Source organism: Scyliorhinus torazame, chromosome 2 (assembly GCF_047496885.1).
Source record: "Scyliorhinus torazame isolate Kashiwa2021f chromosome 2, sScyTor2.1, whole genome shotgun sequence".
Classification (NCBI taxonomy): Eukaryota; Metazoa; Chordata; class Chondrichthyes; order Carcharhiniformes; family Scyliorhinidae; genus Scyliorhinus; species Scyliorhinus torazame.
Window position 1 is genome coordinate 20,945,398 of NC_092708.1, and position 13,635 is coordinate 20,959,032.

Sequence of the window (13,635 nt, forward strand, 5' to 3'; positions counted from 1 at the left end):
GTCCACGCTATCCAGGCCTCGCAGTATCCTGTAAGTTTCAATAAGATCCCCCCTCATCCTTCTAAACTCCAACGAGTACAGACCCAGAGTCCTCAATTAAGTAATGAGGTCAAGATTATAAGTATGGCAGGGCAGGTGATGTGTCAAGGCTGCAGCATGTGGAAACTCATGGATACTGGTATTAACCTGGGCAAAAACATTTGCAATAAGTATCTGGGTCACGGTGGCACAGTGGTTAACACTACTGCCTCAGTGCTAGAGACCCATGTTTAATTCTTGCCTTGGGTGACTGTGTGGAGTTTTATGTTCTCCCCGTGTCTGCGTGGGCTTCCTCCGAGTGCTCTGGCTTCCCCCCACAGTGCAAAGATGTGTAGGCTAGGTGGATTGGCTGTGCTAGCTAAATTGTCCTTTTATGTCCAGGGATGTGCAGGTTAGTTCACGGGGATAGGGTGGGGGTGTGGACCTGGGTTGAGTGTTATTTAGGCGGGTCGGTGCAGATTTGATGGGCCGAATGGCCTCCTTCTGCACTGTAAGGATTCCATGATTGAGGAGCTTCAGCTCATAATCATTTAGCTGGAGGCTGAGCTGCGGACATTGCAACACATCAGGGAGGGTGGGAGTTAACCTGGATGCTTTGTTTCAGAGGCCGTGACACCGCTCAGGATAAAATCTTTGGGTTTGGAAAGTGGTGAGGGACAGGGGGCATGACGCCGGGACTGAATTACATACGGTTTGCGTTCCCATTGGGGGCGCTATTTGGGGAGTAATTCAGTACATGCCAGTGGATCAGCACTCTACTGCCGTGAATTCTGAGCAATACCGGCACAGTGGACAATCAGCAGGCACCCCCCCCCCCCACAAGCCCGAGAGTTTCAATAGTTCTTCAGTGAGTTTTTAGCCTCCTGCTCACCCTCCGCAGCCATACCACCCAGTCCATGTTTAGAAATACTTGTAGCAATTCATGTCCATGAGACCTCCGCCTGAGAGGAGCGGAGCATCGCAGAAGGGCTGAGCATACTGTGTCGAACCCGCCAATTGCATTTAAATGCAGGCAAATGCCTGTTTCGCATGCCGGTGTGGGACGCAATAATCGTCATCGCCACCAGCGAGGACCGGAGAACACGATTATGGCCGGAAGCCTGGGGCGTCATATGTCGGAGAATGGCCGTTGGCCCCCGTGAATCCCGCCCCCGCCCCCGCTGAAGTCTCCGGTACCGGAGATTGGGCGGGGGCGGGAATCGGGCCGCGCCGGTTGGCGGGACCCCCCCGCTCAATTCTCCAGCCCGGATGGGCCGAAGTCCCGCCCAGAAATTGCCTGTCCCGCCGGCGTAAATCAAAGCTGGTATTTACCGGCGGGACCAGGCGGCGTGGGCGGGCTCCGGGGTCCTGAGGGGGGCGCGGGGTGATATGACCCCGGGGGGTGCCCCCACGGTGGCCTGGCCCGCGATCGGGGCCCACCGATCCGCGGGCGGGCCTGTGCCGTGGGGGCACTCTTTCCCTTCCGCCTCCGCTACGGCCTCCACCATGGCGGAGGCGGAAGAGACTCTCCCCACTGCGCATGCGCGGGAAACTGTCGGCGGCCGCTGACGCTCCCGCACATGCGCTGCATTTCCGCGCCAGCTGGCGGGGCAACAAACGCCATTTCCGCCAGCTGGCGGGGCAACAAACGCCATTTCCGCCAGCTGGCGGGGCGGAAATACCTCCGCCGCCGGCCTAGCCCCTCAATGTTGGGGCTCGGCCCCCAAAAATGCGGAGCATTCCGCAACTTTGGGCCGGCGCGATGCCCGCCTGATTGGCGCCGTTTTTGGCGCCAGTCGTCGGACATCGCGCCGTTGGGGGAGAATTTCGCCCCTGATTCTCCATCCGATCGCGTTTGCAGCGTCGCGATGTGGAGAATTTCGCCCAATGCAGGAAAATGTGAAGTTATGCACTTTGGTAGGAAGAATGAAGGAGCTGAATATTATTTAAATGGAGCGAGATTGCAGAAAGCTGCAGCACAGAGAGATTGGGGGTCCTTGTGTTAAAATTGCAAAAAGCAAGTTTAGCAGACCATAGGGAAGGTAAATGGAGTTGGCCTTTACTTCAAAGAGAATGGAATATAAAAATAGCAAAGTCTTGCTAAAACTATACAAGGACCTAGTTAAACCTCACCTGGAATACTGTGAACCGTTTTGGTCCCTTATCGAAGGAAAGATATGCTGACATTGGAGGCAGTTCAGGGAAGGTTCACTCGGTTGATCCCGGGCATAGAGGGATTTTTTTATGAGGAGAGGTTGATTAGGTTGGCCCCGTATTCATTGGAGTTTAGAAGAATGAGAGGCGACCTTACTGAGACATATCGGATTCTCAGGGGGTTTGACGGGGTAGATGCTGAGAGGTTGTTTCCCCTTGTGGGAGAGTCTAGAATCAGAGGGCAGAATCTCAGAGTAAGGGATTGCCCATTTAAGACAGATGACGAGCCTAATTAAATCATTTACACAGACACACACACACAGGCTTCTTTACAGAATAACACAACATTCCCCAAAAATATTTTTAAAATAGCATCCATCCTCACAATGTAGAGACTCTCAGCCCTGGTGTCAGTATCATGGTTGCTGTGTAATGCAGCACGAGGATGCGGCTGAGCCAATGTCAGTAAATCCAGGTTGCTTCAGGGATTATGTCGCTCTGTTTACGCTTGTTCTGTCCCACTCCGTGATCGAATCATACTCCGCAGTGTCAGTCCCATTTCATCTAAGGTTGAACGCCGTGCTCGCATGCAGGCCAGAGTTAGGGCAACAATAGGCTTGCTAACCATTCCAGGATTTCCCTGGAGACTCCAGATCAATACCCTGCCCATTGCTGTGAACAAAACCCAGGAGAAAAATAAATGGGGCATCAAAAAAACATGTATTCAGAGAATGAGAACTCAGGCTGTTTGATTGATAGTCAAGTCAATTCATTTTCCACTTGGTCATGGGAAAGGTGACGTCAGATGGGCCTGTTGCGAGGTGAATGGGGGAAGTTTGGGGTAGATGGCCATCTGGTGGCACCTCTTGGACTTCCTCCAATTAGAGTTGCTACAACATATCAGCGCGGATTATCAGACCCGTGCTCACATATAATGAACGTTCTTGTCGTGAGCACCAGAGGACGCTTTGAAGCTTTCTCAGTAATGGCATTGCATTCTTGATTGGCAGAAACCTCGTTTCGGAACAGCTCTCGCCTGACCCGCAACCTGGAGGCAACGGGCAAACATGGGGCAAGTGGGAAAACAATTCGGTCGATCTCCTCTTGTCTGCCTCAAAAGAAAACATGAAGCTTGTGACTGATATCCTCACAACAGTTCTGAGGTAATTGGGAATGTTTTATCACATCGGCCTTGGGGCTACGTGTCCATTCATTTTTGCAGAACCGTGCCAAGAGGCCATTTGGCCCCTTTCCTCTCCCATTTCTTTGCTCCCAACAATTTTAAGCAAAAGAAGGTCAAGCTTAGTATTGTCTAATCACTAGAATAGTCGGCAGAGTCACTGCCCGCAGGTACACAATAGCTATTTTAGGCCAACGTTTCCAGAGAGGTTGCACCTGTAGATTTTTACCTGAGCAAACATTCAAAGTTTTCAGAAGAAAATTGGTGGGTGGCAAAGAAGCAATAGGGTAACTTTAAGCCTCCCAGAAAAGGTGTGGACTGGAGTGAAAACCAACAGTCAAAACCCCATCAACCTGCCAAATTCCTATTTTAATGGCGGTGGGATGGGAATGGGAAGGTGGCACGGTGGTTAGCACTGCTGCCTTGCAGCGCCCGGGTTCAATTCCGTCCTTGGATCACTGCCTGTGTGGTGTTTGCATGTTCCCTCTGTGTGTGTGTGTGGGGGTTTCTTCCCGGTGCTCCGGTTTCCTCCCACAACCCAAAGATGTGCATTTTCGATGCATTGGCCATGCTAAATTACCCCCTAGTTCAAGAGCTGTGCAGGTTGGATTATGGGGTTGCGGGGATAGGGGGAGTGGGCATGGCTGGAGTGCTCATTCGAAGGGTCGGTGCAGACTCAATGGGCCGAATGGCCTCCTTCCACACTGTAGGGAGTCTATGGTTCTGTGGAGTGAGTGAACCCACTTCCATAGGCACGTTGGCAATTTAAAGATAATGAGCCTGTCTGCGTTTCTTTCAGGTTCCATGTTCGACCGTGTTTCCCAGTCCTAAACTGATGGGTAAAGGCAGGTGGAGAACAAAAAGTATATTTCACAGCACTGCTGTGGGCCTGGGGGAGCAGGAGTGCTTCATTTTGCCCCCCAAGCCCATACGTCTGAATTTGGTCCCAACAGGACTAAGGATCAGTACCCTCTCCACGCAAAGATCTAGATCCATGCTTCCAATAACCAGCAGTCAGCTCTCTAGCTGTGCCTGGCGTGTGACCGCCTTTGGAGCATTACTTGCCCAACAGGAAGCCAAATCTGTCAACCAGGCTGGATTCCCCAGGTGGAGATCCGCTTGCACAAAAGGATGCACACTGTAGAGTCAAAACTGAGGGGCTCCCAGAGTCCCTAACTAACACTGTTCACAAAACAGATTAAGCTAGTGTGGAGTGGTGCGAATTGCCCAGCAACGTACAGGCTCTTCCTTGCAGCAAATTGCTGGCTGATTCACACAATAATAGTGAGCGCCATTCTAATGCACTCCTTGCTGGCACCCCACCCACAATCTGCCTTCTGTAAACTTGAGGTCATCCAAAGCTCCACTGCCCATGTGTTAACTCGCAGTAAATCCTGTTCACTTTGCTCTGTGCTCGTTCGCCTACTGCGTTGGCTCCTGGTCAAGCAACGCATTGATTTTAACATTTTCTGTCTAGTTTTCAAATCCCTTACTGCTCCCTATCCCAGCATCCTCCTCCACCCCCACAACCCGCCGATATATCTATGCTCATCTCGTTCTGGCCTCTTGCACATCCCAGATTTTAATCGCTCCACCATTGGCGAATGTGCCATCGGCTGCCTGAGTTCTGGAAATTCCTCCCCGAATCTCTCCGCCTGTTAGCTCTCTTTCTTTATTTAAAGCTTTTGGTCATCTGACTTGATATCTCCTTATGTGGCTTGATGTCACATTTGGTTTTATAATGCTCCTGAGATGCTCCTTGAGATATTTTATTCTACTAAAGCCGTTGTGTGAATATTAGTTATCATTCCGCCTGGCAACTTCAGAGTCAAAGCTATTGAGAGTCCAAACGTCAATTAATGAAACCACCAGCCGATCATGGTTGTTATATTTCACAACACATTTAAGAGCTAAATAAAACCTGTTGGCTTTTTTCTCTTTTGTTTTATCTAAGGTGTCTGCAGGGAGACATGCACTTTCAACGTGTACTGGTTGAGGGAACCGCCGAACCCATCCCTTATTACAGACAGTTCTGGAGCGAGGAGGGTGAGGAATTGGCCATGAAGAGCAATGAGCTTGCGAATGTGCAGGACGCAGACACTGGTCGGATCCAGGAGTCGGTCAATGTCCGACCAGTAGAAACCAAAGAAAAGGTGCCCTCAACTGCACTGGTGACCACAGACGCTGGTCAGGGCCAGGAACCAGACAATACTCAACCAACAGAAGCTGATGCAGATTTGACATTAACTGTAACAGTGGACGGAGGTCATGGTCAGGATCAAGAAGCGGACAGTAGCCAACGAATGGAAACTGAAGGAGAAGAGGCTTTGTCTCTACAAGAGAGCTCAGATGAAGGTCTGAGCCAGGACCCTGACAATTCCCAGCTGACAGAGGCCGAAGAAGAGATGGTCTCGAGTAAACAGTGGAGCATAGATGGTGGCCAGGGCCAGGAATTAGATGATGCCCAACCAATAGAAGCTGAAGAAGAGGTGAACTCGATTACATCTGCAACGGCAGACATCCATCAGAGTTTGGACGTGGCTGGTGCTGAGGCTGAGGAAGAATGGATGTCCGAGGAAATACAAGCATCGCTAAGTGCCATTCGCATTGAAGAGCAGCTTGTCCGGAGGCGGCACCTGAAAAGGTGAGTAATCGCTGTGAAGGAGAATCAATGGATGAGGTTTTTCACTCCCGTTCACGTTAGGCGGGTTCGGCGATGGGAGCGGAAAATATTGCGAGAAGGCCAAAGTAGCATTTCACGTTGGCGTGAAAACAGAAAGTGATTGTCCCCCTTCACGTCAGGAACCTCATAATAATAAATTCTGATATAACCCTCAGACCCCTGCACCGGAATCATTCCGCACACCGAAACGTCCATCCAAGGCAACTTTCTGTCAGAATGGCGTGGTCTATGAAGCCATGAGAGTGCTTCCTTGGGAGCTCACTTGGGGGAGCCGGGGTGGGGGGGATTGTTGTGCCAGGGCTGTGCCTGAATCATGCTCGGGCACTGCCAGCTTAATGCCCAGGTAGTACCAGGGGGGTGCCGGGAGGGGTTGGGGGGGGGGGGGATGATGTCAGAGGGTGCACCAGCTGAACCAGATTGCTCCCTGTACATTGGGGCAAATCAGAGGCCATCCTGCTGCTGATACGTCATGGAATTTGTGACTTCAAGTTTCTTTTCTCCCTGCTGCGCTATATGCCGCCATTGGTGTCGGCGGCTTCAACGCCGCATTTCCCGACCAACATTGGCCTTTGCCGATATCGGAGGCGAGCCCGGACAGTGTTTTGCTTGATGAGTGCCGGTCTCCATAACCATCTCAATCCTGACATCCTTTTCCGCTGTGCCTCAAAGGGTAACACTGCTGCATTTACCATTCATCACTTGTTGAGAAGGTGGTCTTCTTGAACCGCTGCAGTCCGCGGTGAAAGTGCTCCCACAGTGCTATTACGTGGGTTCCAGGATTCTTAACCCAGCAACTTAAAAGGAAAGGCTGATATAGTCCCAAGTCAGGTTCCGTGCAACTTAAAGGGTCAACTTGCCAGATGATGGTGTTCCTGTTGTTACGTTACGCCAGGCTGCCAAATCCCAAATGAAAACTCTAACAAGCTCCCACAACAATTTGAAATTTGAATGTTATGAGGAAGTATCGGAAGTCAGGAAAAGTAAATCTCAGACCACTTATGAACATGAAATTTAAACATTTATTAAAATAAAGGAAAATAACATTTAGAGAAACAAGAACGCTTTTACGCAGTTAACAGTATTCTACAAACATTTCATAGAAGATGTTGGCTTCAGGTGAACTCAGAGCTAAACCCCCTTTTGGTGGCAACAGTCCTCATAGATCTATAAAAACAAAGTCGTGTAGTGTTCCAACAAAATGCTCTGCTGTGATAAAGAAACAAAGAACAATACAGCACAGGAACAGGCCCTTCAGCCCTCCAAACCTGCGCCGACCATGGTACCTGCCTAAACTAAAACTGTATGCACTTAACGGAGTCCGTATCCTCCCATTCTCACCCTATTCATATATTTGTCTAGATGCCACTTAGATGCCGCTATCGTACCTGCTCCCACCACCTCCCCAGGCAGCGCGTTCCATATATTTACCACCCTGTGTAAAAAAAATTTGCTTTTCACATCAGTTCTAAACTTTCCCCCACGCACTTTAAGCCTATGCCCCGTAGTATTTGACTCTCTTACCCTAGGAAAGAGCATCTGACTATCCACTCTGTCCATGCCACTCATAATCTTGTAGACCTCTATCAGGTCGCCTCTCAAGCTCCGTCATTCCAGTGAGAACTGACCGAGTTTATTTAACCTTCATACCAGGCAACATCCTAGTAAACCGCTTCTGTACCCTCTCCAAAGCATCCACATCCTTCTGGTAGTGTGGCGACTAGAGACAGGCTTTTCCTCTTCTCTCTGTTTATACTGAGAAGCTACAGCTTGTCTCAAAAACCTTGCAGCCAAAAACACATTTCTCTTCGGGTGGTGGCAGCTGGTTTTCCCAGGTCTGCCTCCATCACACACTCTTGTCAGGATCTCATAGCCACACACTAACAGTCTTTAATTTCTCTTTAAATATGTTCCACCCCCCCCCCCCTCCCACCTTTGAACTTCCAATCTAGTGTTTCTCAGGTCCTTTAGAAGTTCCTCTTCCTAGAATTTACCAATCTTTCATGTTACTTTACGGTTAATAATTTTCTAAAAGTAAACTCACTACTTTGCCTCAACCATTTATAATGACCAATTGTATATCCTCCTTTTGAAATACAACAGTTAATTTTAAATCACTTCCCTTATCTACCTATTGTAAATTCCTATTCATGCGGCCCCAGCACTCCCTCTTCGGTCTGTTCATTTCCACTTCAACCACTTGCCTTCACACTGATCCCTTGTTGATGTTTGACCCTTGTTGTCTACCTGACTTCAGTGTAATTAAAACAACTGCACCCCTATTCAAAGGCACCAGCCTGTTTCAAAGTATATGACAGTGAGTTTAAAAATAAATTGAGAAATCTAATTTTTCCTCACACGATGGACATGATACTCCTGTCCTTCCAGCTGGTGGAGGCTGTGGAGGTTCTGTCAAAGTAACCAAATGTGTGTATGTATGTGTGGTAGTATGTATTGGGGGTCATGTGGGACTGGAAGCCCTAATGTCGTTGGCTGACAGATCCCGGGTCCTGGTTGGCCGTTGACCTCATACTCCGCCCTGAAGGCGAAGTATAAGAAGCCGGTGCCTTCCCCCGCAGGCCAGTTTACTATCGGGCTGCTGGGGAACAGACACGCTTAATAAAGCCTCATCGACTTCACTCTATTCGTCTCACGGAGTCTTTGTGCGCCACAATTTATTAAGTGTGCCTAAAAAGGACTATGGAGCTCAGGATCATTCCAGAATGCCTGAGGATCAGCCCCCACGCAGTGAATGCGGCAGCAGCCTTCAAACACTGGCAGACTTGCTTCGAGGCCTACATCACATCGACCACAGGCCGAGTCTCAGACGAACAAAAACTGCAGGTCCTGCACTCGAGGGTGAGCACGGAGATTTTCACCCTCATTGAAGACACCCACAATTTCCAGACGGCGTTCACAGCACTGAGAAGTCTCTACGTTCGCCCAGTTAACCAAATCTACGCTCGCTACCAGCTCGCGACAAGACGGCAAGCTCCCGGAGAATCGATGGACGAGTTCTATGCCGCGCTGCTGATTTTGGGAAGAGCCTGCAGCTGCCCGTCGGTGAATGCAAACGAACATACGGACATGTTAATGCGCGATGCTTTTGTGGCAGGTATGCAATCCTCCCAAATCCGCCAAAGACTTCTAGAAAAAGAGTCGCTAGGACTCTCAGAGGCACGGGCCCTGGCAGCCTCGCTGGACGTAGCCGCGCGTAATACCCGCGCCTACGGCCCCGACCGCGCGGCAGGCCATTGGGCCCCGTACGTACCCGTCGCGGCAAACCCCCTACCCCCCCCCGGACACCCCACAGGCTTGCGCAGTCCAAACGCCAAGTCGCACCGGGGGCGCCCGCTGTTATTTCTGTGGCCAGGCGAAGCACCCCCGACAACGCTGTCCGGCCCGCGCAGCCATCTGCAAAAGCTGCGGGAAAAAGGGCCACTATGCGGTGGTGTGCCGATTCCGCGTGGTCGCCGGAGAACAGGGAGCCCTACAGGCAGCCTATGCGTCCCAACCCCCCCAGATCGCCATGTGCGACCCGCAGGCGCCGCCATTTTTGGGTCCCGACCACCGCGGTCCCGGGAGAACTGGGAGCCCTGCACGCCGCCTACGCTCCCCAACCCCCCTCCCCGCAGTCCATGTACGACCCGCCGCCGGCGCTCCCGATTTGGGTGCCGACCAACACTCTCCACGGAGAGGAGGGGGTTTTTCGCATCCCGAACGCCACCCTCACCCCCGTCCCGCGCCCCACCCCTGACCCGCCGGCGCAACCTACCTGGACCCCGACCGCCGCTGTCCCCGGCGAGGGAGCTCCGCACGGTCCCAGCGCTTGCGGCCCCACGACTGACCCGCCGGCGCCGCCGACCTGGGCCCTCACCCCCGTCCCGCGCCCCACGCCTGACCCGCCGGCCTGGGCCCCGACCACCGCTGTCCCCGGCGAGGGAGCTCCGCGCGGTCCCAGCGCTCGCGGCCCCACGACTGACCCGCCGGCGCCGCCGACCTGGGCCCTCACCCCCGTCCCGCGCCCCACGCCTGACCCGCTGGCCTGGGCCCCGACCACCGCTGTCCCCGGCGAGGGAGCTCCGCGCGGTCCCAGCGCTCGCGGCCCCACGACTGACCCGCCGGCGCCGCCGACCTGGGCCCTCACCCCCGTCCCGCGCCCCACGCCTGACCCGCTGGCCTGGGCCCCGACCACCGCTGTCCCCGGCGAGGGAGCTCCGCGCGGTCCCAGCGCTCGCGGCCCCACGACTGACCCGCCGGCGCCGCCGACCTGGGCCCTCACCCCCGTCCCGCGCCCCACGCTTGACCCGCCGGCGCAACTTACCTGGACCCCGATCACCGCTGTCCCCGGCGAGGGAGCTCCGCACGGTCCCAGCGCTCGCGGTACTGACCCGCCGGCCTGAGCCCCGACCACCGCTGTCCCCGGCGAGGGAGCTCCGCGCGGTCCTAGCACCCGCGGCCCTGGCGCTCACAGTCAAGGAACTCCGCGCGGTCCTAGCGCCCGCGGCCCGGGCGCTCGCAATGCAGGAACTCCGCGCGGTCCTAGCGCCCCCCAGACCCCCCAGCACACCATGTGCGACCCGCAGACGCCGCCATTTTGGGTCCCGACCACCACGAGGGGAGGAGGGGCGCCGCCATCTTGGACCGCCCCCGACCTGTACGACGCATGGGGGCGGCCATTTTGTCCACCCCCGACGCCATCTTGGACGGCAACAACGGACCCCACCCCACTACTACAACCACGGCTCGCTTCGGTTACACTCGATCAGGCTCGGCCCCGGACTCTCCAGATGACGACGACAACGGTCCTAATTAACGGCCACGAGACGCCATGCCTAGTCGACTCCGGGAGCACGGAAAGTTTTATACATCCCGACACGGTAAGACGCTGTTCCTTAACTACCTTCCCCAGCGCACAAAAGATTTGCCTAGCTGGAGGATCCCACTCCGTACAGATCCAGGGATTCTGCATAGTTACCCTAACGGTACAGGGGAGGGAATTCAAAAACTACAAACTTAACGTCCTTCTCCAACTCTGTGCCCCCACCTTGCTGGGCTTAGATTTTCAATGTAACCTACAGAGCCTTACGTTTAAATTCGGCGGCCCCATACCCCCACTCACTATCTGCGGCCTCGCCACCCTCAAGGTGCAACCCCCGTCCTTGTTTGCGAACCTCACCCCGGATTACAAACCCGTCGCCACTAGGAGCAGGCTGTACAGCGCCCAGGACCGGACCTTCATTCGCTCCGAAGTCCAGCGGCTACTAAAGGAGGGCATAATCCAGGCCAGCAATAGTCCCTGGAGAGTGCAGGTGGTAGTAGTGAAGACAGGGGAGAAACAAAGGATGGTCATTGACTATAGCCAGACCATCAACAGGTACACACAACTAGACGCGTACCCTCTCCCCCGCATATCCGACATGGTCAATCGGATTGCCCAGAATAAAGTCTTCTCCACCGTGGACCTCAAGTCCGCCTACCATCAGCTCCCCATCCGCCCAAGTGACCGCAAGTACACAGCCTTCGAGGCAGACGGGCGATTATTCCATTTCCTACGGGTCCCTTTTGGCGTCACAAACGGCGTCTCGGTCTTCCAACGGGAAATGGACCGAATGGTTGATCAACATGGGTTACGGGCCACGTTCCCGTACCTCGACAATGTAACCATCTGCGGCCACGATCAGCAGGACCACGACGCCAACCTCCAAAAATTCCTCCAGAGTGCCAAAGCCTTGAACCTCACGTACAACGAGGACAAGTGCGTTTTTAGCACCGATCGGCTAGCCATTCTGGGCTACATAGTGCGCAATGGGATAATAGGCCCCGACCCCGAACGTATGCGCGCACTCATGGAATTTCCCCTCCCGCACTGCCCAAAAGCCCTGAAACGCTGCCTGGGGTTCTTTTCATACTACGCCCAGTGGGTCCCCCAGTACGCAGACAAAGCCCGCCCCCAATACAGACCACGACTTTCCCGCTGTCGACAGAGGCTTGCCAGGCTTTCAGCCGCATCAAAGCGGACATCGCAAAGGCCACGATGCGCGCCATCGACGAGTCCCTCCCCTTCCAGGTCGAGAGCGACGGCTCTAACGTAGCTCTAGCGGCTACCCTTAACCAAGCGGGCAGACCCGTGGCCTTCTTCTCCCGAACTCTCCACGCCTCAGAAATCCGCCACTCCTCAGTGGAAAAGGAAGCCCAAGCCATAGTGGAAGCTGTGCGACATTGGAGGCATTACCTAGCCGGCAGGAGATTCACTCTCCTCGCTGCCCAACGGTCGGTAGCCTTCATGTTCGATAATGCACAGCCAGGCAAGATCAAGAACGACAAGATCTTGCGGTGGAGGATCGAACTCTCCACCTTCAACTATGAGATCTTGTACCGGCCCGGAAAGCTGAACGAGCCGTCCTATCCCGCGGCACATGTGCCAACGCACAAATTGACCGCCTCCAAGCCCTCCACGAGGACCTCTGCCACCCGGGGGTCACTCGGTTTTACCACTTCATCAAGTCCCGCAATCTCCCATACTCCTTAGAGGAGGTCCGTACAGTCACAAGGGACTGCCACATCTGCGCAGAATGCAAACCGCATTTTTTCAGGCCAGATGGTGCGCACCTGATTAAGGCTTCCCGCCCCTTTGAACGCCTCAGTCTCGATTTCAAAGGGCCCCTCCCCTCCACCGACCGCAACGCGTTTTCCTTAATGTAGTGGACGAATACTCCCGCTTCCCTTTTGCCATTCCCTGCTCCGACATGACCGCGGCCACAGTCATTAAAGCCCTGAACAGCATCTTCACGCTGTTCGGTTACCCCGCATACGTCCACAGCGACAGGGACTCTTTCATGAGGGACGAGCTGCGCCAGTTCCTGCTCAGCAAGGGCATAGCTTCAAGCAGGACGACCAGCTACAACCCCCGGTGGAACGGGCAAGTAGAAAGGGAGAACGGCACGGTCTGGAAGGCCGTCCTACTGGCCCTACGGTCCAGGGATCTCCCAGTTTCACGGTGGCAGGAGGTCCTCCCGGACGCTCTCCATTCCATCCGGTCGTTATTATGTACGAGCACTAATCAAACGCCTCACGAGCGTCTCCTTGTCTTCCCTAGGAGGTCCTCCTCTGGAACGTCGCTGCCGACCTGGCTGGCGGCCCCAGGACCCATCCTGCTCCGAAAGCACGTGCGGGCACATAAGGCGGACCCGTTGGTCGAAAGGGTTCACCTCCTCCACGCAAACCCCCAGTACGCCTACGTGGAGTACCCCGACGGCCGACAGGACACGGTCTCCCTGCGGGATCTGGCGCCCGCCGGCACCACGCACACCCCCCCGACACCATCAACCCAACCGTCCCCCTTCCTGCCACCGCCGCACCCCGCGACCGCCCCCTTCCCAGGAGGATCAGTCCCCCTCCCCTTTGCACCGACAGCTGAAACCGTGCGGCTCCCGGAGGCGACAACGCTGGTACAAGCACCACCACCACCGCCGGGGCCGAGGCGATCGACACGGACGACCAGACCGCCCGACCGACTCGTGCCGTCGATGTAAAACAAAGATGGACTGTCCAATGAACATTTTGTTTTTCCTATACCCTCTGGAAATAGTTGTAACAGGAC

The 13,635-nt window shown here is 54.3% G+C and overlaps 1 protein-coding gene across 2 annotated transcripts in view; it reads left to right on the forward strand.

Annotated features, from left to right (window-relative positions):
* cfap65 (cilia and flagella associated protein 65) overlaps positions 1 to 13,635 on the forward strand; it is a 243,182-nt gene that overhangs the window by 205,890 nt on the left and 23,657 nt on the right. For both annotated transcript variants that reach the window (XM_072469307.1, XM_072469318.1), the window contains exons 30-31: positions 3,183 to 3,335; positions 5,307 to 5,996. In XM_072469307.1, coding sequence (XP_072325408.1) covers positions 3,183 to 3,335; positions 5,307 to 5,996 — 843 coding nt within the window. The remainder of the gene's footprint in view (positions 1 to 3,182; positions 3,336 to 5,306; positions 5,997 to 13,635) is intronic.